This window comes from Gastrolobium bilobum, unplaced genomic scaffold (genome assembly GCF_033153095.1).
Source record: "Gastrolobium bilobum isolate Gb01-03AN ecotype WA unplaced genomic scaffold, APGP_CSIRO_Gbil_v1 utg713, whole genome shotgun sequence".
NCBI lineage: Eukaryota > Viridiplantae > Streptophyta > Magnoliopsida > Fabales > Fabaceae > Gastrolobium > Gastrolobium bilobum.
In genome coordinates this window covers 97,442-125,292 of record NW_026897492.1, presented here as the reverse complement: position 1 = coordinate 125,292, position 27,851 = coordinate 97,442, and the positions used below count along the sequence as shown (strand labels likewise).

Genomic DNA, 27,851 nt, shown 5'->3' with positions numbered 1-27,851 from the left:
ATATTGGGTATTTTTTTTATCCAATCAATCTAATTAATTGATTTCTCTAATTTTAGCCCATCAATCTAATTAATTAGTATTCTTAATTTGAGCTAATTAATCTAATTAATTGATTTCCTTAATTTTTTCAATTGTCGTTAAATCTAATTTCATGATTATATTTAAATGTAAATTTTAAATTTGAAATTCAAATTAATTTTATTAATTTAATATTTAAATTAAGGGAAAAATATTTCTGCAGTTAATGCAGATAAGTTATCTGCATTTACTTCCAAAACGACGTTGTTTTGCGATTGAAAAATTAAAAAATTATTATAAAGACTATAATAATCCTGAAATAAATTAAAATTACAAAAATACCATAATTTCTGTCTCAAAATGACGTCGTATTGGACTTAGTGCAGAAAACTTATCTGCACTAACTACAAAAAACGAATCCTTAAATTAATTAGATTGCACTATAAATCAACTCTCTCTTTATCCATGACATATATAATTTTTTTTTTTTTTAAAGTTGCTTCAGACGAAAAATTTATATTTTATAAAAGAATCCAAATGATTGTATAGATTATATATGACAAAACTTTTCATATGACTGTAAATTATAATATAATATAGATTTTGGCAAATTTATGACACACGGCTTTAGTGCGAAGGACAAGTGTCCCCCTTCGCTTTCTGAAATACCAAACCCCATGAAAATTATTATCATAATTTAAGGAAAAATAAGCGTTTCTTATGTTCTACTCTATCGTATTCCAAACTGTTCTTTATTTCCCTCTTCATCTCTCTGCTTTGTTACTCCGACTCGAATCACTACAACAAATAAGAAGAGATAACATCATATTGGATTCAAAACCCTATCACTCATCACTCACTACCTACTACACAATCTCCAACAGCCGCCACCAGGCCACCGTGCCGGAGGATTCGTCTTCCTCCGACCGGTTCTTCTCTCGCCGTCGCCGCCGCCTCTTTCAGGTGAGTTTACGACAATGCTTTTCTGATGTAATAATTGTTTCATGTCGTTACCAATGACATCGCACGAGCTTGTATGATTTACCATGTTCTTGGCCATTCTGTTGCAGTAATGTTTGAAGGACTGGTTCATCAGTTGCTTCTGGGTTACCTGGGCCGATATTTCAAAGATATCCAGAAGGAGCAGCTGAAAATTAGACTTGGTACGCTGATATATTAGTAGTACTTCTTTAGGGATTATCTTGTCTAAGTGTCATAATGCTTACCTTTCAAATTTTGACATCAGACTGGTCCTTTGGAAACGCCAATTTTATGTGCAATAAGAATATTGATGGAGCAATTTAATTCAAAAACCGGTGTTGAAGGGCCATTTTCATGTATTTGACTATTTGTAGCTTTGCATGACCACAATGGAAGTTTATTTAGGTTAATTCTATTAATTTGTGGATTCAAAGTTTTTTATGTGTAAGCTTGTTGTGATTTTTTTTCAACTTTATGAACATTTGAGTTGCAGAAGGTAACAAGGTATGCATATTTGCTAAATTCTTTCCAATGCTTGTGTACTTCGACTGTACATATGCTGTTCTCCTATTTGGCTATTTTATTGTAATGTCACTAATCTGATTAATCATGAGGAGGAGAATAAAATTAAATATTAAAAAATCTAAATATTTTGTGCATTAAATAAATGTTGTTTGAGAAATGATTTTGGAGTTGAATGTGTTTTGTTGTATAGAGGAAGTACTATTGGAGAATGTGGAGCTGATACTTGAAGCATTTGATTATCTTCAGCTCCCATTTGCACTAAAGCAAGGTATGGCAATATCATCCTCCCACAAACATTTAGTGAATTTCTTTGATTTGTAATTTTTTTAATATAAAAAATCCATTGAGAAAGAATAGATGTACAAAGATATGAGGATAATATCTCCTCCACAAGAAACTACTAAAAGAGAAAATTACAATGACCAGCAGAACAGAAGTTAAGAATAACAGTGCATAATGGCAGCCCAATGTCTATGCAATTTTGAAAATGAAACCCCCGAGAAAGACCATGGGCCGAGCACCAAAGAGAAGCCAAAAACCTGATTCTTGGTAAAAAAGTTTCTGCAGACATTGAAAGACTTGAGCAGTTCTCTGATCTCGAATGATATGCACCACAGAATAGCCAGCATAGCACATTTCCGAAATCTTGACCTCTTTTTTTCTTCCAAACCCTAGTTCTTCCATTTCTAACTGTACCTTTTGTTGTTTCTGATTTGATTAGAAGATGCATGGATGGAAGAATTCATGTTCAAAGGAGCTCTCATATTCTCTTTCCTAATGACGCATGAAATTTTTTTCTAGGTCGAGTTGGGAAGCTAAGCATCAAAATTCCATGGAAAAAGCCCTGGGACCCCATTATAATCATTTTAGAGGATGTCTTTATTTCAGCATCACAGCGAGATGATCAAGAGGTACTTCTTAATCTTTTCACTCTTTGTCTAACCATCTGTTTCAAAAGCTTTGACAACCTATATCAGATGTCTTTTAACCATTATTTATGTGTCCATTGAAGAATTAATGTAAATAACAAAGAGCAAAGAAATTTTGGGTGTTGTTCGGTCTCTTCCCTGTTTTCATTAATAATTAAAAGACTATGACCTTTTTTTTATTTTATTTCCTGTTTTTAGGATTTTGTAAAGGAAATGTTAAAACTACAAAATCATGAAAAAAAGGAACAAAATGAAAAAATGGTGGCATTTTTGTAATTATTAGTGAAAATATATCAACTGAAAATGAAAACAGAAAACAAACCCAAAATTCTCTTAGATACTGAGTCATATCATTTCCAGCTAAACTATTTTATTATGTACCATATTTATTATACAGTTTGTTAGCATTTCATTTTTGTTGTAATAGTGGAGTGCTGATGCTGTTGAAAAAAGAGAATTTGCTGGCAAAAAGGCCAAGCTGGCAGCGGCAGAGTTGGAAAAATTATCCAGACGTGTGTGTGGTAAGCCATTTAAGTTCAAATTGAAGTGCATTGCTTAGGCTTTGTGTACACATTCCACTTATTCCTTTGGAAGAAAGCAACATTGAAACATTTAGCAAATCTTGACTTGAGAGATAGGGAATCAATTTAGGGCCTGTTTGGTATGCATAATAGGACAAGGTCTGATAGTATAGGGCCTGATTGTATAAGACTTGATAATTTTTTTAATATTATAATGTTTGGTAAGAAGGTGACTTGGAGCATTTGTAAAGCTGCTCCTTTGTGACTTAAAGGTTCACGCGTTCGAATATCTTCTATTTGGTGATGCACTATGTAGTAATGGATAAGATTTACAAAAGACCTTCTACTTAAAAATATACTATATACATCTAAATTTGTTGTGTTCAATTAATTTTTAGAGAAATAAATGTCCTTAAGGCATAAAAAAACAACTCATGAGCACTGTGTCCATTCAATTAAAAAAAGTCTGCACACATTGATTAATAAAATTCTAATAAGAATCTAGACTCAATAGCAGTGAAAAATTCAGGGGGATTGTGCATGAGCCCTGTATTGTCAAGATGGTCTAAAGTTATATTTACTAGCATATATTTGTAATAGTTTTTATTATTTTAATAATATATGCACAATTTTTTTACTATGTATACACTATAATTAGGTATCAAAATTTAATTTTGATGCGTTTTATATTATTTATATGTATATGTATCCCAATTAATTTGGGATAAAGGTGTTGTTGATGTTGATGTTGATATGTATAGTTGATTTATTTTAAAAAGAATAATTTTAAACAATTTGGCACTGGTTCAATTTGTTAATTTTTTTATAATAATGCAAAGTTTCATGATTATCCTTAATAGAATTACGATACGTTTATTTTTTAAAATAAAATTTAAAATATATTATTTTTTATAATATTAGCTCCTGTCAGTATTATCAACTTCCTAGAGTGAACTCAACTCACCACCCATGTCTACCACTGCCAAAGCATTGATTGGGTCAGAGAAGTAAGATCCTGATCACTGCCACTTCATTGTCTCTTTCTTTGAAGGTGGTATTGATCAGATTTTGGTGACAAAGAAGTTGTCCATGGCAGCATGGGGGAGATGATGTTGGTGAAATAACTGCATTTGGCCGGAAATGAATACTTGGGTATTGTGGTTGACTGGCTCAAGAATTGGGTTCTCATGGTTAACGCCGACGTGTTCAGGTGCGCTTGCGGCTTCCAATGTGTAATGGGGAAGTTTATATGTTATGTATTAAAATTAAATGAAACCTAATCCTACTCCCAAGGCCTTATTAAGTTATCCATCGTTTTATGCATAAGAGGGCTTTGATGGATAAGCTTATATAATACCATGCTTTCACCAAAGAACTGATAAAGTCCTAATGTAGTATTAGTTTTTCTTATCATGCCTAATACTCTGTTGAACTGTTAGAATAGTTTCTGTTAGCTGTTAGTCAGCTTAGACTCTTGCTGAGTCAGACTGTTAGTTACGGTTAGTTATCGGTTACAACTATAAAAGCCTTCACTGTGATACCCTGAACTAATTGATTGAATCAGTAACAGAGTATTCAGGGACTTGCTCTCTACTCTTTCTCTGCACCCTTTCTTTCTCTTTCTATGCTTGCCTTCATTTTTTTTAATTCACATGTCCTCAAAGAAGAAATCGGCATTGGAAAGCCTTATTATTTATTGACAAGTTTGTTTGTTTTTCCTATAAAACAATGATTATTCCTTAAGGGTTCATCTCATAAAGATGGATGTTTTTTTATGGCCGGCTTGCTACATCGGATTCCAACCCCCTTCCTTTATCCTGACTTTGGACATGCTAGTTATTTTTTCCTTCTTTTTTATTTCTCTGTTATCTATTTTTTTTCTCTTATTTATTCTTAATTTTCTTTTCCTTCAATCTTTTTTGCTTTTTATTTGGGTTTATCGACCCCCGATCCCAACTAGTTTAGGATAAAGGTGATTTTGATGTAATAAAACAATGATTATTTGGAAAAATAAGATATTTTACTTTGTTAATCTTTTACCTTTACTAGAGAGGGTATGTTGTAATGCAGTGGTTTTGTACTTTTTATCTCTTCTTTCTATTGAAATTTATGAGAATAGAATAGTTTTTCACAAGAATAAATTTTAGCTTTTGATATGTCCAAATCTGTGTACTGTTCAATCCATTATTAAGGTTAGACCGAAATGCTGTTCCATTGAAATATTTGTATACTTTTGTTTTTATTAATTGCTTTATTTTCTGCAGGTAGTCATGCTCATGCTGGGCAATCATTTATTTCTCACATCACTGCAAAGGTAGGATTATTTTAGCTAGATATTATTGTTGTTTCTGCCTAGGCTGGTTTCTTCATGTCAATCCAATCTTATTCCTCATTGATTTCAAAGATTAAGACTCCTAATCTCCTAGGAATGATTTTTATCTTTAACTTGCGTCTCATTCAAGTGGCTTGAAGCATGGACAGAGCATAGATATATCGTACCTTGTGTTGAAACTTGATTTAATCAAGAATAGGCATGAAGAATAATACGCTTGGCCACTTGGTCGAAGAGGATCTGATACCATATTAAGGACTATCTTTTCTAAAACTTTATGTTGTTAGCTGCTGGCCTATGAATGGTTTTTATGTTTAGCTGATGGTAACAATCAACTTTTAATACCTGTGTTGGATAGGATTGTTGTTTTGGTTTCCTTATGTTATTCAGGTAAAGGGGTATTTTTAATACACATGCACATACACTGTTGAATCAATTTCTTCTTCTTCATTTTTTATTTTTAATTTTATTTATTTATTTTTAGTGGCTCCTGGTGCAAAATGATTTAAAAATGAAGAAAGAAAAACAAACACTGTTTCAAATTCGCATAGAGAATGGACTGCCACTGTGCAATGTTACTCTTTAGTTCTGTTTTGCTGGTTCTTTGTAGTTTTCTCTTGCAGTAGTTTTCTTGTGGAGGATATTCTAATCTCCTATTTTTGTGTATCGCTTCTTTCTGGATGAATTTCTTTTTCTATAAAAAAAAGAAACTCATACTTGGCATCGCTGATGCTTTATCAGGATTTATGATTCCATTGATATAACCACTAATACTTTACCCTTTTTCTTTCAGATCCTTGACAGCATTCAAGTGGACATCCGAAATCTTGATATTTTATACAGTGACCTTCAGAATGATCTGGTATAATTATCTTTATGTCATATATTTTGTTTCTTCAAATTCATAGGATTCAGTGTCTTGCATTAAAATCTAAAGATTTAAGGATTGGTTTATCAATTACTAACTTTGATCGGCACTTGTTTATTTACTATAATTTTCCAGGGGCATGTTATGTTTGGTTTGAAGTTTTCAAACTTGACCGTGAAACAAAATCTTATTGGGTAATGCTTTCTTACTTTCATCTTACTTATAATTAGACTTTTTTTTTTTTCGTTGTTGAGGGTTTATAAAGTATAAACAGAGGTTGATTGGATTTCTTCATGGGCTCTTTCGAATATTCAGCTTGGAAGTTGGCATGATTATCTTCTAGATTTTCTGGTTTCATTTATAGTACTATAAAATTAGGAAAAATTACACGTTTTTCCGGGTGATTAATTTTATACCTACTCGTTGTATACATAACTAGTGTTTCTTAGTGTTAAATTTTAACCTGCGTTCTGTCACTAATAATATTTCTAAACATGGTTTTTCTCCAAAAAGTCTTATTATTTGGGAATTATTGTGTTAGAATTGTTCCTGTCGGGTTTCAAATTTTATCTCTACCCTGCAGAAGATTGTATGTGAACAAACCAAAATTAATACAAGTGGTTGATTGAAATTAGCTTAAAGAAGCAATTAAGTTTGAGATGCCAGTTTATGTGTCAGCTGAGATTTGACTTATTTATTCTCCTTATATTTTAGGTCTTCAAATGGAAAGGTGAGATTGGACCAAGTACATAAAATTGTAGTGATCAAAGGACTGGAATTTTATTCCAGTATGTTTCATGGTTCAATGGAATTGATAACTGTGAACAGTATGAGTAACTCCTACTCCGCGAGCAATATAAGATCTGAAGGAAAACATTACGATTCTATATTGGCACCATGTGATGTAACCTTGATTCTTTCGGTATGGACATCTTAATTAGAACCCTTATTTTCCATATCAATCTTTCATCTCAATTATTGTCATTTTAGTTATAATTGATTAATTGTAACTTATTCTTAAAAAAGTATCTATAACTTAATTATTTTTTTTTATCTTCTTTATGGTGTTCTGCTCATGGTCTCTATGAAAGAAGTCTACTATAAATTATTAAAGTGGCTTTCACTTAACAGCTGAAACTTTTAGGTTGAATTGGTTGCCTAACATGGTATCAAAGCCAATGACCAAGTGGTCTCAAGTTAAATCCTCACTGCTCTCCATCCTTTTAATAAATATTTAATTGTGAAATTTCATGGCTCAATTAGGTTGGTGTTACGGGTAAATAGGCAGTTACACAAGGTTGAGCTGTTATGTGAATAGTATTCCATTAGGACTCGGGCAAGGGGTATATTAGGAGTGGGAAAACATTGTAACAGAGAGCTTTTGAGTTAATCTAGTAAAGAACAGTGTGAAGGGGAGTCCACTTGAGACCCACCTTTCTGTAACCACTTCATTGATCAATAAATATTCATTTTTTATGTAACCACCTTTTGAGTTAATTATGTATGTTTTATAATTCAATTTTTTTAATTTTAAAATTAATTATCCATATTTTTTATATGTATTAAATAATAATATGCTTTGAAATCATTGCTCATTGAATTATAAACCCACCCCAAATCATGAGTTTGCAATAATTTTATAGTGGGCAGATCAAATTATGTTGCATAATAGCGTTGTAGCGCTACCCGCTATAGTGCTATAGCAGTTTGGAGGGTCAGTCGCTACGCCCCACTATCTGAGATTAATAAGTATGGCAAGCAAGAATAGAAGCTCTGGAGAAATCTTTTGAGAACCTTTGACGAGAGACCAACTAGGTGAACAAGAAGTTGGAGGGTCTTGATGAAATCAAATCAATCATCAAGAATTAGGTGCCCAAGGGAGGCGGGCACAACGTAGACGACAACTCGTAACAGCACTCGCATAACGAAATTGAGGGGACTTGTATTGGCTCCACTGTGGAATGAACGTGGACAACCAAGGCTGAACTCCCAACCTTTCAAGGCTTTAATCCCATAGGGTGGATAGTGAGAGAGAAGTTTTTTGAGATTCATGACATTCCATCGAATGAGAAGGTCCAACGGGCTTTCGGGAGCATGGAATCGACAATTGTGCATTGGTTTTGGTTGTTGAGAAAAACAACGTCGAGTCTTGGCTGAGAGGCACTAACGAAGGCCATTATCCAGCTGTATGGGGACAGAACACAAGGGGGAGTTGACGAACGCCCCTCTACCTTGAGGCAAAAAGGAATAATGAATGATTATGTTCAACAATTTGAAGCTTTGGTAGCATAAGCCCCCGAGGTCAATGAGAATCAAATGTTGGGCTACTTCTTAGGTGGGTTACGGATTGAGATTTGCAGTAAAGTACGACCCCACAATCCTACAGAGGTCTTGCGAGCAATGGAGTTGGCTTGCGATGTGGAAGAAGAGATGGTAGTCCAAAGAAGCTACGAATGTGTTCACCAATGGAGTGGTGGGGGAAGCTATCGTTCAGTTAGCGGAGGAGGAATTGGGTACAAGGAAGAATGGGCTCCCTTGCTACATGGGACAATAATGTAAAAGCAATTGGGCCCAAGCCTAATAACTCTAACCACATAGACATAATTGACCCAACTAGCACAAAGACCTATTCTTTGGGCTCCAACAATCGAAATGCCCTAGGAATGACTGGTAGGGGAAGGATGAAAGGGGCATAATAGTTATCTTACGAAGAATTTGTTCACCTGAGAGAGGAGGGTGGCTGCTTTCACTGCAGCTTAGCTTACAGCCCTACACACTAGTGTCTTGAAAGGAGTTTGCGGCTCATGATATTTGGAGGTGGCACTGTGATGGAATCCATGATGAGGGTGTCTCTAGCACAGAGGCAGTTGAGGCATTTCGGGAAGAGGTAGAACTCAAACTAGAAATGCAGGGGGTGGACTTGTCATTGGTGTCGGCTGGGGGAATGAAGTCGCCCAAAACGATGAAATTGAAGGGGAGTATTTGCGAGAAATCAATCTTGGTCCTCATCAACAGTGGCGCGAGCCACAATTTCATTGGGCAAAAGCTAGTGCAACGACTGAATTTACCCTGATCAGAAACAATTCTATTTGGAGTGCGATTGGGAGATGGATAGAAAAGGCTATCGCAAGGGCTATGTTCATATCTGTCAATTCAATTGGGTACGCATGTCGTTACAAGTGACTTTTACATTTTCGAGTTGGATGGAGTTGATGTTATTTTAGGGGTTGCATGGTTAGAAGCACTAGGAGGTGTTAGAATAAATTGGAGGAACCTCAACAAGTGTTTCAATTAGGGAGGGGAGAATGTGTGTATTTAGGGAGATCCTTCTCTATCCCTATCTCTTGTTTCATCTAAAGCTTTGGCCAAAACCGTGGAGGTTGAATCTGCTGCTTTGGTTTTCATTCTTTTGACAATGGACATTGATATGGGGTTACTAAGTTAGGTGTTCAAGACAGATTGACTCCTTTACAAGCCTCCCAGCTTTAACAATTGCTGCAACATTATACAAATTGTCTTCTCTGCCTCAAGGGGATTAACCCCTTATAGAGAGGTGGACCACACAATTCCTTTGCATGAAGGAACGAATCCCATAAATGTATGAGCATATAGACATCCACACCTGCAAAAAAATGTTGCACAATCATTTCTGAAGTAAAAAAGGATTCCAATTCAGCCAGAATCATTTCTGAACTAGAGGTTAACCCGAACTCTCATCCCCATTATGCCATTGTGGGCAGTAGGGTGTATTATAAGGGTAGACTTGTTCTTTCTTCTATGTTAGATTGGATTCCTAAACTATTACAAGAATTCCACACCACTCCTACCGGAGGGAATGCTAGGATTTTCAGGACACTTGGCAGAATTGCACAATCAGTATATTGGCCTAGCAGTGGCACGAAGGATATAGCGGCAGTCTATGTGGCGGCTTGTCATATATGCCAAAGGAGTAAATATCAGGCAACCTCTCCAGCCAGGTTACTATAGCCCGTTCCTATCCAAAACTCTATTTTGGAAGAACTCACTATGGACTTCATAGTTGGGTTACCCAATTACAAAGGATTTGACACTGTTTTAGTGGTGGTAGATAAGTTAAGTAAGTACACACACTTTATTAGGGTGAAGTATCTTTTTAATGCAAAATGTTTTGCTGAAATTTACGGCTCCATGGTATACCAATGTCTATTGTAAGTGAGGGAGACCGAACTTTTATTTGCGCTTTTTGGCCGGAGTTGTTCCGTATATAGGAGACTTCTCTCCAATTTAGTACTGCCTACTATTCGGAAATTGATGGGCAGGTAGAGGTAATAAATAGAACATCGGAAATGTATCTTCATGCCTTTTGCTTCGAACAACCTAAGTCTTGGAGAGAATTTATAGCTTGGTCGGAGTATTGGTATAATACCAGTTATCGTACAACTACTCAATGCTCACCATTTGAGGTGGTGTATGGTAGACCATCCCCAAATTCATTCGAGGCGAAATACTAATTGAATTTGTGGCATTAGACCTCATAGGTCGTGATGAGGCTCTTCCACAGCTAAAGTTTCATCTCATTCGGGCTCAATCACATATGGCCTGTCAGGTCAATAAACACAAGGAGGCCATTACCTATTCAGGTGCGAGACTAGGTCTACTTAAAGATTCGTCCCCATTGACAGAATACTATGCCCTCAAGATTGCATCCTAAATTTGCTGTTGGGTTTTATAGCCTTTTTTTGGTTATCAAACAAATTGGGGTAGTGGCCTTCATGTTGCAAAGAACAAGCACGAATATATCGTGTTTTCCATGTGTCCCAACTAAAAAGAGCATTCGGTGATATCATTGTGTGGAAGAGCAATTACTAGATGGTTTGCAGGTGGAGGGAACTAAATGTTACCCTGCACCTAGGACAATTTAGCATCAGGGAGGTGCAGTGGAGCAAATTTTAGTCCAATGGATGGATCTGTCAGTAGAAGAAGCTTCCTAGGAAGATGTAGATTTGATTCGTGGCAGTTTTGTGACTTCAACCTTGAGGTTGAGGTTGTTACTGAGGAAGATGTTGTTGTTATGGGTAAGGATTCTGAGAGGGAAAATCATTTTAAGCCAACAATACGGAGAGAATATAACCGAAGAAATAAGCCTAGTTAGCAATAGGCAGTTACATGATATTGAGCTGTTATGTGAATAGTATTCCATTAGGACTTGGGGGTAGGGACTATATTAGGAGTGAGAAAACATCGTAACGGAGAGCTTTTGAGTTTATCTAGTAGAGAACTGAGAATTGACTTAGGTTGAAGGGGCACCCTTGAGATAAACACCTTTCTGTAACAACTTCATTGATAAATAAAGATTTGTTTTTCTCTTTTAATCTTCTGTCTAGCATATCTTTTTTTGTCAATCACCTCATCATTTTTCCAGAGCTACATCAGTGAGCCTATGCATTATCCATTCTTCAAGTTCGATGAGCTCTTGTATGAGGGAGTGTGTTAAAGATGGGGACATTGACCGTACTGCCTCCTTTTTCAAAATAATATACCTGAATGCCACAGAGTGCAATTTTTTTTCCAAAATGCCATGACACCATAGTTGCTGAGGTTCTTAGCTACTATGGACGGGACACGTGTCACTTTCCCAGTGGCTGGAAAAGCCTTGCAGGCCTGGTTGGTGTTGATTGCCCACGTGTCAATGAAATGGGCATAGTAGCAAATGTTCCAGCGACTAAGGACATCAAAGTAGCTTCCTTCTTCAGTAAGGACATCAAAGTAGCTTCCTTCTTCAGCTACTTTGGTCCTGCAAAATTTCTGCACCATCTGCAACGCGTAGCTGCCAATAGTAGGCCAAATTAGCTTCCTTACCCAGCGACTTTGATTCATAGGCTTGCCAATTCAGAAAAAGTATGCCATAGTCGCTTCGCTGCATAACATGGCTACTCTGATCAAATGAGTGACATGCGACTCACTTAACCCAAAGTCGCTACATAAGGTAGCTACTTTGGTGCAACCAGGTCTCCTAGGCTTTTCCAGCAACTGGGGAAATGACACGTGTCCGGTCCATAGTAGCTGAGTACCTTAGTGACTATTGTGCTGTGGCAGTTTTGTGTATTTTTTCAAACGTGTGGCATTCCGATATATTATATATATTTTTGTGGTAGTACGGTCAATGTCCCATTAAAGATGTCTAATTTAAACAATTAAAGTGCCTTTCACAACAATTTAAGCTTTTGTGTTGAATTGATTGCTTTACAGTCTCATTAGAGGTGTCTCTTTGTTAGACATGCAGAGGGGTTGGCATACCCTGTTACATGACTCAGCCTCTTAGGTTCTAGGTCTCTTGTGTAATTTCCTTGTGAGGATGCTTTATCCTCTTTCTGTGTACTCTTCTCTTCTTAATAAAATTTCTATTTCTATATACAAAAAGTAACTTACTATATTTCTAGCATAGTTTTTTTGTTGTAGTTTGCAAACACTGTAACCTCCCTTTGTATTTGTTGCATATTTCCTTTATTTGCTCAGTAGAGGTGTATTGCATTCGCCTTATTTATTCTCTCCTCAATTATTTGGGTCTTGATTTATTATTTCTATGCATAACCATCTGGTCTCTATTCTTTTTAATCATTATTGAAATCTTGAAAAGCTTTTCTTCCTAATAAATTTTGTTTTTGGTCTGTCTTCTAGGCTAACAAATCACAAAAGCTTGATGACACTGCTCCTCAGTATTCTGTCACCGCTGAATTGAGTGGTTTGGTTAGTTACTCTTTCTTATGGAATTTGCTAATTTAAGCAATATATTGCATCTTATCTTTCTGCTGTCCTACATTACTTATATATCTTTCTAATATTGTCTCTGCTTATCAGGTTATATCTTTAGATGAAGCTCAGTTACAACAGATGTTTCTTGTGTGGGATTATGTCTGCACTTGTAGATTAAGAGAAAAGTAAGTTCATTGCCAGAAGCCGGTAACTATTGTATTAGCACTGTTAAAGAAGTGCCTTTGGGACAAACCTTTGCTTGATGTATAAAATAGTAGCTGTTGTAGAAGCAAATAGCACTGAAAACATACTAAATGAAGACAAAGTAAGGAAACAACACTGGCAATTATTGTACTCTTCTCCTAAATATTCTTCTTTCTTAACAATTTGTTTTTTATAGAAAAATGTAGTATAATGCATTGAGGAAACTCGAGTATTTTAGCTGAGTTAGTTCTAAATTTGGTTTCAGGCTTTCAGTTGTTTTACATAAAACAAGGATCGTGTAAATACTTGTATCATCTGTTCTTATGGCTTTAGCAATTATTTGATTATGTAAATGTAATATGCAATTTGCTTTGTTCTTTTCCCTTTCATGATCGTTAAGTGGGGAACAATTGCCTTAATAGGATCAGCATGATAGCTATTGTGCTTGTTGCTTGTTGACTTATACTCATATCTTATAATTTCCACTCTTAGTGAAGTTGATATTTTAATATAAGAAGTATACTTTTATGCTGTTAGAATATCTCCAAACACTTAGAGGAAGAGAATGCTGCATAATAGATTAGGATAATATGATATTGTAGGGATAATTGTGTTACCTAATTTTTGGGAGTCTTTTTTTTGGAATCCTTATCTTATTCTTAGGGATTTTATCTTATCTTTAGTTTGTTATTTGTTCCCTTATTTGATTAGGGTTAGGAGTCTACTACTTAACCTATTTTCTAGTATAAACACGAGTCCGTCTTTATCTTTTGTATCATGACATCACATCATTTTACACCATATCAATTCCTCCTTTTCTCCTTTGCCTAAACCTTATAATTTCAACATGCCATCAGGGTGATACCATCTTTTGTGACTTGTCTCTTCACTATTCTGCTTTTGAGTTTCCTAAAATAAGAAAATCTTTCGTTTGATTTACTGATTCAGCCTACCTTAATTTTCAGACGGTTGTTTGCCTATCAATTGGCCATGACAAATTCCAGCCACCAAAAACCTAGAATTTCTTCCATCAATGTCGTTTTAGTATATTCTTAGTGTACTTTTTCTCTCCCTCTAATGCGCTCTATTTTGGTGTTGCTTTCCCCTACTGTCATCCGATTTAGATTCCATTATTTGGTTTGAATTGTTTGGCTGCTAAATGTCCCTATTATAGCACCTGCTTCTATTTGTTACTTTTAGACTCGTTTGGTGACCCAACGACATTCTTTTGCTGCCAACAATCATTCTGGCAGTCTACTCATGAACATACCAGTGGCGACTTTTCTTCTACCGGCATTCCGATTACTTATTTCTCACCATTCACCAATGAATAATACAATGATGATTTGGTTATGATTCATATCAGCCTTTGTCTTGAATCATATTGGTGGTAATTTCTCCTATCTGATTGATGAGTCATGCTGGTAATAAATTCTCCGTGAGTGTGATGCACGTCAGCCTTAGTTTCAATTTCATGTTTTTGGATCTTGTTAATTTTTTCTACTTTTTGAAGCTTCCAAATGTCGTTTAGAGAAGTTTGGGCCTTGCTGTGCTTGATTGTTTCCTAAGAAATTTCTGTCAGATTGATGATCATCCCAGCCGTCTTGTTGAGTTTTCTTTCCAACAATACTCGTCTCTCAGGCATCTCCAACATATCCCTTAATTGTTTTTCAGCCATGTTTGATGGAGCTCACTTTATATATTTCTTGAAATTATGGGGATTTAAGTATAAAGGGAGGGAAGAAAAGGAGATGAGATAATAGAAGACTAAATCACCGAATAATATTCCCTTTTGTATAATGACATGATTTGAAGTGATATAAAGACAAAGTAATTAGCCCTATTTATATTAAATAGGAGTCTCCTAAAATAAGGATGCATATCTTGAAATATGATGAAATAGAGAAACTACTCATAAGAGATCATCTAGGCTGCTCTAAACTATTTTAAGATACAATTAAGATATTTATGATATTTTCTACACATTCTAACGATATTTTTTGTTATTTTCTTTTTTAATTTTAAAGGGTTCATTTGTAACAAGCAAACTTAATAAACTTTAGCTTGAGGATGAATGTTAGAATATCTACAAAATATTTAGAGGAAGAGAATGGTGCATAATAGATTAGGATAGTTAATGTTATTTTAGGGATAGTTATGGTATCTAATTTTTAGGGATCTTATCTTTTCAGGATACTTATCCTATTCTTAAGGATTTTATCTTATGTATAATTCGTTACTTGTTCCCTTATTTGATTAGGGTTGGTAGTCTCTTGGTTATCCTAGTTCCTAGAAAAAAAGGGTTAGTGCATTATCTTCTTTATCATGACATCATAATACCCCATATCAATTTGATATCCCATTATTTTGAGTCTCCATTCTCTCTTTTTATCCATTCTTACCTCAAACCCTATAGTTTCATGAAACTTTGCACCATTCATTCTAGTATTTTAGCTGAGTTAGATCTAAAATTGATTTCAGGCTTTCAGTTGTTGGCACGTAACCCAAGGATTGTGTAAATTCTTGAATGACTCATGAATTATACTTGTATCAATTGCTCTTTTCGCTTTTGCTCTTCTTTGATTATGTAAATGTGATGTGCAATTTAATTTGTTAAATTTAACCTTCCATGATCATTAAGTGGGGGAAAAATGCCTTACTAGGATCAACTCGAAAGCTATTATTCTTATTGTATGCTGACCTATACTTAAATCTTTTAATGTCAACTCTTTAAGTGAATTGTTAGATTTTCATATATAGAATAATTTAGGTATTTGAAATATTTTATTATTATGTTATGTAGGTATGGTTGTTTTCGTCCTTGGCATTGTCCTACATCAAGAAAATTTGACCGTTGGCAAATATTTTGGTGGCACTATGCACAGGAATCAGTCCTTTCAGATGTTCGCAAGAAACTAAAGAAAACATCATGGAGATACCTTGGAGATCGATTGTAAGTTTTTAAAAAGATGATTTTACTCATGAATTTGTATCTGATATTGGGGATTGTGCTCTTTCCGTCATATCCCAATATTAGCTTTGCCCCCACCTAGTGGGATAAGGTTCAGTTTTTGTGATTAATCTTTTATTTTTATTTTTCCCCTTCACAGAGAATTTCTTGGACTCCCTCTGTGTTTTCTTTTATCCTATTTTATTTACTAATATTTCTTTTTTATCCATTAAAGACCTGGTCATTTTGGTCCGAATTTTTCTTGTGTTGGGTTACTTTGGTCTAGATCCTACAACTTGTTTCATGTTTCGGGATGATCCTTCGATAATCTTTGGTCTATGCCTGTCTAATGATGATTTTTATTCTGAGGTCTTTTCTTTTGGGAGGAGGGAGGGGGTTTATATCTTTAAATTCCTATAGTAATTTGGTGCTTCAATAACTTGTAGTAGGAGAGGTTTTGATAATTCCATTCGGATATGGTTCATTTAATGTCTGTCTGAATAGATTCCTTATTTACTAGTGCTTGGGGGAATCTTTTCCTGTTAATGTTGGAATTGTTTTCTTGTCCTATTGCTGATAATCTTCCTTGGTTGTTAGATTTAGGTTCTCCTCCTTTCCAATTTCATTATTTAAGAATATATGGCTTCACTTTGACAATTTTATGGACTTCGAATAAAGGAATATTGAAATGATCGAATAGTTGGGTCAGAATGTTTTGATTTGTAAAGAAATTTGAGAAGTTGAAGGTGTGGAGTAAAGAAGTCTTTGGGGTTTGAGCTCAAAGGAAACTGACAATACAACACCCCAAGTAATAGAATGTCGGTCCTTTATGCCAGCTTATAATTTTAGAAGATAGCATTGAGTCGTTCATCATCACTGCTACTCATTGATGTCTTCTAGGGTAGTATGCAGATTATGGGCTGAGTAATGACGAAAAATGCTGCAGAGATTTCATTCAGATTGTACTTTTTGAAGAGAGTTCATTTTGATTGAGCATTGTTCATGTAATGCATTTTTAAACAGTTATATTTACTTATCATATTAGTGGCTGGAGATATAGTTTATTTTAGAGGGCAAACCCTAACATGCTGTAACCATCTTCATTCTTTGTGGGAGAAAGAAAAGGTCAACTCTTTTTGTGTGGACAGCAGTTTAAACATTAACACAATTGACTCTGAAGATATGTAGGCTTGGCACCCCACTTTATCCCAATATGTTATGTGCAATTCAAGTTCATGGAAGATATGACTCTGCACTACTTACGTAGCTTGTTTATTTCCACACTCTAGAGATAGATATGCATGGCCGTCCAAGCCCACTGCCCTGTCGATTTGGACAGCACCTACACTTTAGCCCGTTTTTATGAGATATAGTTCAAGGAACAATTTAGCTGACAGTTGTCACCATGCTGATAGCATCACCCATCCCTCCTACAAATTCAATTGCACCTCCATGTCTTCTAAGGCTTGAAGTTAAGCGATTATCCACAAAAGAAATGCAGGCATAACGTGATAAAGGCCTCTGTTTTGGCTGCGATGAAAAATTCATTTGCGTGCATCACTGCAAAGGCTGCCCAACCCTTTTATCTTTGGAGGGTTTTGAGGACACAGGCGACGTTTCGCCACCAGCCAAGATTGACACCACTGAACTCCCACTGCCGGTTTCAGAAATCAGTCTCAGAAATCAGTCTCAATGCTCTCTTTGGCCAGCTTTCACCAAGCTAATGCGTATGTTGGGCACCGTACGAGGTTATCTGGTTCAAGTGTTGGTGGATGGAGGCACCACACATAATTTTTTCTCAGCATGCATGTTCTAATTCCTCGCTTTACCGCCGTCACTGATCTCTCTCTTCCATAATTTGGTGGGCAATGGAAATGCCTAAAATGCACAACCCTTTTTCAAGATGTAGCAATACTCATTCAGGCCCATTTATTCACTGGACTTGCTTCTTCCGACCTATAGGGCACAAATATCATATTGGGCGTCCAATGGCTCGAAACTATGGGCTCAGTAATGACGAACCATGCCTACATGACAATGACATTCCAACAGAGGGCCAAACAATATGATTACAAGGTTACCTTTTATTATGAGCAATTCCAACAGAGTAATTGCATGCTATATGCGTTTATCCGCTTCCTCCCCTAAATAGTATCTATCGAAGTAACAAATGATATAGATCTACCTTTACAACCCTTGTAGAACATGACACTTCAATTTTGGGAAATTGTGTATCTAATAAGATCATACATAGGTTCTATTTATAATAGTGAAGAAGTAATTACATAATGGGCTTGGGCCCTTCCCTATCTACATGATACTCTATATAATTACGCAATTCTACATATATTCTAACAAGGACTACCTCTTAGCCGGATCTGTCAGCCTTTCCCCATCTCGAGAAGTTTACCGCTTTTATCCCCTCAAAGATGACCTAATGGCTGTCAATATCCATCCCTACCTTGACGCAAGCAGCTGACCATTGTATTCCCCCCCAAAGATGACACAAAGGTGGTCAATGTCTGTTCACACCGTTATACTCACTACCAAAAATAGGAAATTACTTGTCTAGTCATAGAACTTCTTCGAGACAGGATCATCCACCCTAGTCGCTCTATGCTTAGTTCGCCACTCTTTGCCAAAAAAAGAAAAAGGACGGACCTTGGCTTTTCTCATTACAGATAGCTTAATGCCGTCATTATTCGGAACTGTTTTCCAATACCATAAGTCGATGAACTTTTAGATGAATTCCAAGGCACCATGGTCTTCTCCAAAGTTGATATATGCTCCGATTATGATTAGATTAGAATGGAACCTTCAGACATCTGTAAAACAACCTTCTGAACACACCATGACCATTTCGAATTCCTAGTTATGCCCTTTGGCATTACCAATGTGCCGTCCACCTTCCAGGCACTTTGAATGAGATATTTTTGTCATTTCTTCATTGTTTTGTTGTTATATTGTTTGGCGATATTCTTGTCGCGGGGATTTGACTTTTCATCTAGATCGTCTCTGCCCAGTTTTTGCCATTCTACGACACCATCATCTGACTCAAAGTGGAGTTTTGCCACTTGCACTGTAGAATTCCTCGCACATGTTTCAGCAAATTGAATCTGAAATATATTGTATATTCAAGTATATGAGTCTGTACAAGGAGGCTCTCTATTTATAGAGACTAAAAGACTTAATGGGATGACCTAATGGGCCAAGCCCACAATCTAGACTATTCTAGACTATTCTAATAATAAATTAATATTATTTCTAACACTCCCCCTCAAGCTGGTGCGTATATATCAAAAGCTCCCAGCTTGTTACAAATATGATCTATTCGGGGACCTCTAAGAGCTTTAGTGAATACATCCGCAAGTTGATCATTGGAATTGACAAATGCTGTCTCGATCTCCCTTGACTGGATCTTTTCTCTAACAAAATGACAGTCAATTTCTATATGCTTGGTCCTCTCATGAAAGACTGGGTTAGAGGATATATGCAAAGCGGCTTGGTTGTCACAAATGAGCTTCATAGGCCTTTGTTCACAGAGATGGAGTTCCTTCAGCAATTGACTCAGCCAGATGAGCTCACAGGTTGCATTTGCCATTGCCCGATATTCTGCCTCCGCACTGGATCTGGCGACCACAGTTTGCTTCTTACTCTTCCAAGAGATCAAATTTCCTCCGAAGAGAACACAATAATCTGAGGTGGATCGTCTATCTGAAGGAGAACCTGCCCAGTCAGCATCTGAATAACTAGAGATCTCTGAACTCCCTTTATTTGTATATAATAAACCTCTTCCTGGCGCCTTTTTAATATATCGGAGAATTCTAATAACTGCATCCCAATGGGAGTCACAAGGAGAATCAAGACATTGACTTGCAACACTCACTGCGAAGGAGATATCTGGCCTTGTCACAGTAAGATAATTCAATTTTCCAACTAGTCGGCGGTAGTGACTAGGATCTGGCAGTGGCTCCCCCTGTCCTGGTAATAACTTAACATTGGGGTCCATAGGTGTATCAATGGGTTTACAACCTAACATGCCAGTCTCATCTAGGATATCCAGTGCATACTTCCTCTGACAGATGGAAATGCCCCGCCTAGACTGTGCAACTTCGATCCCCAAGAAATATCGAAGTCTGCCAAGATCTTTGGTCTGAAATTGGTTGAATAAATGCTTTTTCAATTGATCAATCCCGGTCTGATCACTGCCTGTAATGATAATGTCATCAACATAGACCAGGAGATAAACGCACTGGCCAGAAGAGTTATGCCGGTAAAAGACAGAATGATCGGCTTTGCTTCTGATTAATCCAAAGGATTTAACAACTGAACTAAAGCGGCTAAACCAGGCCCGAGGAGATTGCTTCAGGCCATATAAAGATTTCCGAAGTTTACATATCATTCCAGAACTCTCCCCCTGAGCAACAAAACCTGGTGGTTGCTCCATATAAACTTCCTCTTGCAAGTCACCATGTAGAAAAGCATTCTTAATATCAAGTTGGAGAAGGGGCCAGTGATGAATGGCGGCAAGGGCAAGAAACAGGCGAACAGAAGCCATCTTAGCAACAGGAGAAAAGGTATCCCCATAATCAAGACCAAAGATCTGTGTGTATCCCTTGGCCACTAAGCGAGCTTTAAGGCGATCAACAGTGCCATCAGGACCAACTTTAACTGTGAACACCCATCGACAACCAACAACAGACTTCCCGGGAGGAGCACGAACAAGATCCCAAGTGCCATTGGAGTGAAGTGCCTGCATTTCATCAAGCATCGCCTGGCGCCACCCTGGATGAGATAGTGCTTCACCTGTGGTTTTAGGGATGGAAACAGAAGAGATACTAGAAACAAAAGTAAAATGTTGTGAAGAAAGTCTGTCATAACTCAAGAAAGAATAAAGGGGATGAGGATTTCGAGTGGATCGAATACCTTTCCGAAGGGCAATGGGAGGAGTCTCTGATGGAGGATCCGGAGGAGAAGAGCCGACGGGAAGGGGCGATGAGTCATCAAGAGGAAAAGTCGGAGGAGGTGCAGGCTGACGACGCTAGTATGTGAGGAGAGGACGATCTGCAGGTATGGAGGTAATTGGTTGCTCCTCTGGAATAGGGTCACCTGCAGCTGGTAAAGACAAATCAAGAAAAGGAACAGGAAGGACCTGATCAACTTGGGACACTGGAGACGGAGTAGAGTGAAAAGGCTGCTGATCAAGGAAAGTGACATCAGCAGAAACGATATAACGCTTGAGATCAGGAGAATAGCAACGATACCCTTTTTGAAAACGTGTATACCCAAGGAAAATACATTTGAAGGCCTTGGATGTCAACTTGTCTTTACCTGGAGTAAGATCATGAACAAAACAAGTACAACCAAAAATATGTAAAGGCAGAGGATAAGAAGGTGCTCCGGAAAACAAAATACTGTGGGGAACATCATTATTTAGCACAGAAGAGGGCATGCGGTTGATAAGGAAACATGAGGTGATAATAGCATCTGCCCAAAAACGGAGTGGGACGTTCATATGAATGAGAAGGGTACATGCAGTTTCAACTAGATGTCTATTTTTACGTTCAGCGACTCCATTTTGTTGTGGAGTGTGGGGACAGGTAGTCTGGTGTATCGTCCCTTGTGTATTCAGAAATTTAGAAAATTCAAGAGACACATACTCTTTTGCATTATCACTGCGCAAGATTTGAATAGAAGCACCAAATTGAGTTTTTATTTCTGCACAAAACTTTTGATAAATTGAAAATAACTCAGAACGATTTTTCATTAAATAAACCCAAGTGCAACGGGAAAAATCATCAATAAAGGTGACAAAATACTGAAAACCCAAAACAGACGTTGTTCGACTCGGACCCCAAATATCAGAATGAACAATAGAAAAAGGAGCATCAGCTCTTTTATTGACTCTATTAGCAAAGGAGGAGCGAGTGTGTTTTCCTTGCTGACAAGAATGACAGTTTAAAGACTTAAGATTGGATAAAAAGGGAACCATATGCTGAAGCTTGGAGAGGTTTGGATGACCCAGACGGCTGTGAATTAGCTCAGGAGACTCTGTGAGAGAACAGGCTACTGGAGAAGGTGGTGCAATCAGATAGTAGAGACCTCGTGACTCAACGCCTGCTCCAATCGTCTTCCCCGTACCCGAATCCTGCATAGAAAAGGATTGTTTAGAGAAGGTAATAGTACATGAATGAGAATGAATCAACTGGCTAACAAAGATTAAATTAAAAGGAATGCCAGGTATATAATTAACAGAACTCAAAGTTAAAAGAGGAGTTGGGTTGGCTTCCCCAATTCCACGAGCAGGAGCCTTAGTGCCATCAGCAAGAGTGACAGGGGGTAGGTTATTAGAATAAGAAAGTGAAGTGAAGAGATCTTTATTACCACAAAGATGATGAGTAGCACCTGAGTCTATTATCCAGGGTCCAAGAGATGATTGATAAAAACAGGCAACATGATTACCAGTGTCTTGAGTAGGATGCTGAGAAGAAACCTTCTTGAGAAGTGCCTCATAGTCGACACTTGAAAGAGTTACTAATCCAGTTGAAGGTGGCGTAACATCAGTTTGAGCAAAGTTGGCAGTCGGTGGCTTCAAATGAGGGTACTTCCTATAGCAGCGTTCTTCAAAATGCCCAAGATTCTGGCAATAATTGCAACGAGGCCTCTGTCTGCGGCCACGTCTGCGACTGCGTCCACTGTTCCAATTGGAATCACTGGCCCGAGAAAAGAATGGAGATGGGGTAGTACCAGAGATGATGCCAGTCGTGTTTTTGGACGCATTATTTGAGCCCTCCATCACAAAATAAAAGGAGATGACCAGAAAATAGCAAAGAACTACAAGAAAGCAATAAATCGCGCAAAAACGTTGCACAAAAGTGTCCAAACAATGGGTTTTTCACTGATATCTTTCAAACGGATGGGACCCACAACGAACGGAGACCAGATCTGGAAAGAGGGTGAGGAGGCGAGCAAGATGGTGGTGGTCCGGCCTGGAACGGTGGCCGGACGGTGGCTCACGCGCCGGAACAGTGGCTCGGCCGCCGTAGACTTCCACCGGCGCGTGGCGGCGCGTGGATGCTCCGATCAACACGCGGCTTGGACAGACAGGGTCGCCTCCCTGAGCCGCTCCTGATCGCGTGGTGGTTGGTTGGAAAAGTCGCCGGAAAAGCAGTCTGACGGCGGTGAACAGTGGCGGACGGTGGTTTTGTGGCGGTTTCCGGCGATGAACGGAGGCTGACGATCTTTTTCTCGATGATACGAGGTTTAGGACAAGAAATTTGTGACTAAATAAGGGTTAGGTGTGAAAGGATGGTTGCCGGTATGATGTACGGCAGTAAAAAGAAAGAGAAAGATATATATGCGGAAGCAGAGCCCTCAGATCGAGAGCTCTGATACCAAATTGAATCTGAAATATATTGTATATTCAAGTATATGAGTCTGTACAAGGAGGCTCTCTATTTATAGAGACTAAAAGACCTAATGGGATGACCTAATGGGCCAAGCCCACAATCTAGACTATTCTAGACTATTCTAGACTATTCTAATAATAAATTAATATTATTTCTAACACAGCACAATGGGACTTCGCCAATCTAGCCAAGCTGGTAGCCCTACTAGAATGGCCAATTCGGACAACATCCAAGACACTGTGGTATGCCCTCTACTCGAAGCAGCCGCTGACCACCAACCTCTTAACAAGCCCCTTGCAATTTATTGCAAGCCAGTCTCATAGGTGTTAGTTCAGTGGGAGGGCCTTGCACCCGAAGATTTTAGTTAGGAAGATGAGTAGCTTGTGGATAAAACCCCACTTGAGGGTTGGGAAAGGAATGTTAAGTCAGGACTGGAAGTTTATTTTGGGTGTGAAAATAGGCCTAAACCAACATGATCATATTATCTCATTTAAGTTGTTTTACCATTATCTTCGTTTGTTTATATTTCAAATTAGTTATAGTTATCTTATCAGTCGTATCAATTTATCTTATGTCAAACTATGTTATTAGCTAGCTTACCTTATCTGTCGGATCTTGTAATCGGCTATAAGATAGCCCATTGATCATGCGGAATGCATGGAATTACAATCTTGTTGTACCCTTCACTGCTCTCTTTTCTCTTTTCCTTTTGCAACACCCCATTAAGCCCTCAACAAACCCAGCTAGAGCAGCTTAAGAATTAAGACTTTGGTTATCTATGTCAATCCCTGCAACACCACTCTTAGCAAAAGTAATCTTCAAACCTGAAATCTCCTCAAAGAACTGAAGTTTGTAAAGAACAGGTATGAATCTGTGCCTGTTATCATTTGAAAACAATATTGTATCATCTGCGTGCAAACTGCAAGTGTGAAACAATAACTTCCTCAGAGCTAACTGTAACACCCTTGTTCAAACATCTATCTATAGCTGTAGACAACATCCGACGCAAAGCTATGTCTGTCATATTTGTTTGTTGTGCTTACATTGTGCTACCCTTCTTTTTTACTTTTTGTCATCTTTTTTTTTTACTCACAGGACACCAAAATAAAGAAAAAGGGAGTATATCTGATTTCCTTCTGAGTTGAGTCCTTTTTCAGTCTCTTGTTGACATTCATCTACCTTGTCTAGTAATTCTCTCTGTTTCCTGGATACAGAAGTTATCGTCGGAAATATATTAACTTGTACAAGACTAAGTTGGATTTTCTCCAACAAGAACAGGTGGTTTCCTTTTTTTTTGAAGACATACACTTTTTGTTGCATATATTTATAATATTCTTCAGATTTGTTTTTTTGCAAGAATTACATTTTAGTGTTTACATGGTTTGGTTTGTTACTTTTGTACTGTCCTACTGATGAGTATATATATTTGTGTTTATTAGCCGGTTGATGATGATGTTCTTCGAGATTTGGAGCAAATGGAGAAAGAATCAGATCTAGATGATATTTTGAATTATCGATCTGCTGCAGAATATGAGATGCGGGTAAGTATGCTACAGGTCATTTAATGAAAATTCGGTATTTTTTTTTTTTTTTGGTATTATTTTCTTTATTTGATTAGCTTATTTTGGGCAAATTTTATACTGATATAATGCATTTTTGAGATGCATCATTTGCATGTTTGGCTCTCAAAGCTTGTGCTTTGTATGTTTTTACAGGAATTCCTTTCAAGGTGTTCTACACCAAACAATGGCAGGATTCACACTGATATTCTGAATGAGAAGTCATGCAATGATGAGCACACTGTCAAATCACGGGGTTGGTTGAATTGGCTATCTCGTGGTATGCTAGGTGCCGGTGGAACTGATGATTCCAGTCAATTTTCTGGAGTCGTGTCTTATGATGTTAAGGTACCAGTGGTCAATTATTTATTAAACTATCACATTGTTTTGAAGGTTGGTCTATTCTCTGTGCTTGTTTTGGTTTGCGCACTGGAGCAAACTCTAGCTGGAAAATGATATTTTGTCATGTTTTCCATGTCCAGAATACATGTTGGGAAAAATGCATTTTGGTTCAATTTACCAATTTTTCTAATACATATATTTAAATAAAAATAATGCAATGTTTTATTTTGGTAATCACGTAGATTTAGTTTTTGCTTAAATAAGAGATTCATTGACCTAGAAATTGTAACAAAATTTGGAGGATAAAAGATCCTTGTTAACAAACAAGATAAACACACATAACACAGTAAAATAAGCATAAATGGAGCAAAATTGCCCAATCAAAGCATATATGTTTGGGAAAAGCCTCTCAAAAAGACCTTGTGCTTTACACCAAATAGAAGTTAAACACCGAATCTTATCCCAAATCAGTTGTTGTGCCAAAGCAACCTCCTTAAGGATATGTGAGTTATGTTCCAGTCAAATGTACCTAAGTGTAGCATAGAGTGCACATTGCAACAAAATTTTTGCCTTTACTTCTATCAAAACCATTTAATTGCTCTCTATTTAGACAAAGTCATTTTTACACTGTCTTAGATGGACTTTCCCAATCATAATACACATTCACATAAGCACTGTTTTGACCTCTAATCACTGTAGACGTAGCTGTATTACTATTTTTTGGGGCCAAACAACAATTAATCAATTGCAAATTGAAGTAAACAACTTAAAATAAAATCAAGAACAACAAGAATACAATTGGCACACAAGACTTTTAACGTGGAAAAAAAAACCATGGGACCTTTGACGTAATCCACCCAAATCCTCCCTTATCACCAAACAATAATAATTGATACACAATACATAGCGGAACTCAAATACATCATCAAATAGATGGAAACCAAGAGAAAAAGCAAGGAGGAAAGTCACAAAAAGGCAGAGAAGAGGAGCCCATTTTTCTGTTTAGCTTTGTGGAATTGCTGCATAATTAGGGCATCAAAAACTTTTGGGCTTGGGCCCACCAAAAAGAAAAAGTACAGTCACGGACCCAACAGTATTGTCATGGGTGACATGGGAAAACTTATCCACTGACATAATCTGATTGAGCATAACCTCTACTGTCTAATGTCCTGTCTATAATTTTAGCAGGGCTGGATTATCTCATTCTCAGACACCTTAATTGTGAGCAGCAATAACCTTTATTTGGTTTAGATTTGTGCTTGTACGCGTATTCACCAGGTTTACATGAGGATATATAAAGACTATATGGTCAAAGGTCTTTTGGTTTGTAGTTTTTATAAATCTGTGTGGTCATGACAATATATGATATGTTTGGTTTGGATCTTAATTGAAATGTGTTAGAAGGTATTAGGGTTATTAATCTTATTTGTATTGTGGTTGGGCATGGGCTTGTATTAGTAATACTAGCTTTTGACCTAATCAGTATTATAAATAGGTGCATTAGGTTACTGTATTAGTGTAACATCTTACTATCAATCTCATTATACATTGTTATCACTTATCAGTCATTCTCTCTTTTTTTCTTTTCTTTTTCCAAATCCTAAAGTTTTAATGTGGTATTAGAGCCTCTATGACCAATTGACCTGGAGCTTGATCCTTGTTGGCCCTATTCTTTTATAAGTTAAATTTCATCACAAGATTGGTTGGAACTGTGCATTGTCAACACTTTAAGCTCAAATGAGTGTGTTAGATATAAAACCATTCAGAAACCTTCACCTAATAACTTAAACTTTTGGTTTAGTTGTCGATGGACCTGTTAGAAATAAAACGATTCACTTGATTTCACCTAATAGCTTAGGCTATTGGCATAATTGGCCTTTGGCCATCAGCTGTGACCTTTGTGTCCGTATTTTTGCTGTATTGAGTTCTTTGAAATCTATGTGTATGCTGCTTTTTGATTTCTCTTAACCCTATTCTTTTCTTCATAGTGAAAAATGTTGAAACTATACTATTTAGGTAGGGAAGGAAGAATCGCGAAATAAGACTCTCTATAATATTCTATGAAACTAATACTGTGTATCATTAAAATGATGAAGCACGATTCCTATTTCTAATAATATTAGACTTCTGATCCTAATTCATTAAGGAAACAAATGAAGTAATGAAATTTGAAAACTGTTCCTAAGAGATCATATAAGATACTCAAAAAGTAATTTACGATACAATAAAAATGTTATGAGGCATTTTCTGTATATTCTAACACTTAAGTTTAAGTTTAATAAGCTTTAATATTGTTACAATTAAACACACTAATAATGACAGTTGGGAAGGGTAACAACTACCAGCGTAAAATGAATATTACAAATAATGAAGGTAAATTCCAAAAAAAAAAAAAAGAGTTGCTCCTGTGCATTTGCTACAGAGACAATTGATTTTCTTTGTTGTTTCCTTAGCTCAGGAGATAACCAAACACTGATGAAA

The 27,851-nt window shown here is 36.9% G+C and overlaps 2 protein-coding genes across 4 annotated transcripts in view; both read left to right on the top strand.

The window, feature by feature from the left end:
- Positions 1-811: 811 nt before the first annotated feature.
- LOC133307362 (intermembrane lipid transfer protein VPS13-like) lies at positions 812-3,012 on the top strand. Its single transcript, XM_061507864.1, has 5 exons — positions 812-981; positions 1,089-1,181; positions 1,715-1,792; positions 2,326-2,435; positions 2,881-3,012. Exons 2-5 carry the CDS (start codon positions 1,091-1,093, stop codon positions 3,010-3,012), a joined length of 411 nt encoding a protein of 136 aa, XP_061363848.1. The 5' UTR covers positions 812-981; positions 1,089-1,090.
- The window catches only part of LOC133307357 (uncharacterized), a 76,722-nt gene continuing 51,825 nt past the window's right edge, over positions 2,955-27,851 (top strand). For 2 of the 3 annotated variants that reach the window (XM_061507859.1, XM_061507861.1), the window contains exons 1-11: positions 4,055-4,184; positions 5,239-5,288; positions 6,100-6,168; positions 6,310-6,368; positions 6,889-7,096; positions 12,832-12,900; positions 13,012-13,091; positions 15,914-16,063; positions 24,684-24,747; positions 24,909-25,010; positions 25,185-25,376. In XM_061507859.1, the coding sequence (XP_061363843.1) occupies positions 4,115-4,184; positions 5,239-5,288; positions 6,100-6,168; positions 6,310-6,368; positions 6,889-7,096; positions 12,832-12,900; positions 13,012-13,091; positions 15,914-16,063; positions 24,684-24,747; positions 24,909-25,010; positions 25,185-25,376 (1,113 nt within the window). In that variant the 5' untranslated portion in view covers positions 4,055-4,114. Of the gene's footprint in view, positions 2,975-4,054; positions 4,185-5,238; positions 5,289-6,099; positions 6,169-6,309; positions 6,369-6,888; positions 7,097-12,831; positions 12,901-13,011; positions 13,092-15,913; positions 16,064-24,683; positions 24,748-24,908; positions 25,011-25,184; positions 25,377-27,851 lie in introns of those variants that run through there. The other variant, XM_061507860.1, reaches the window with a different exon arrangement.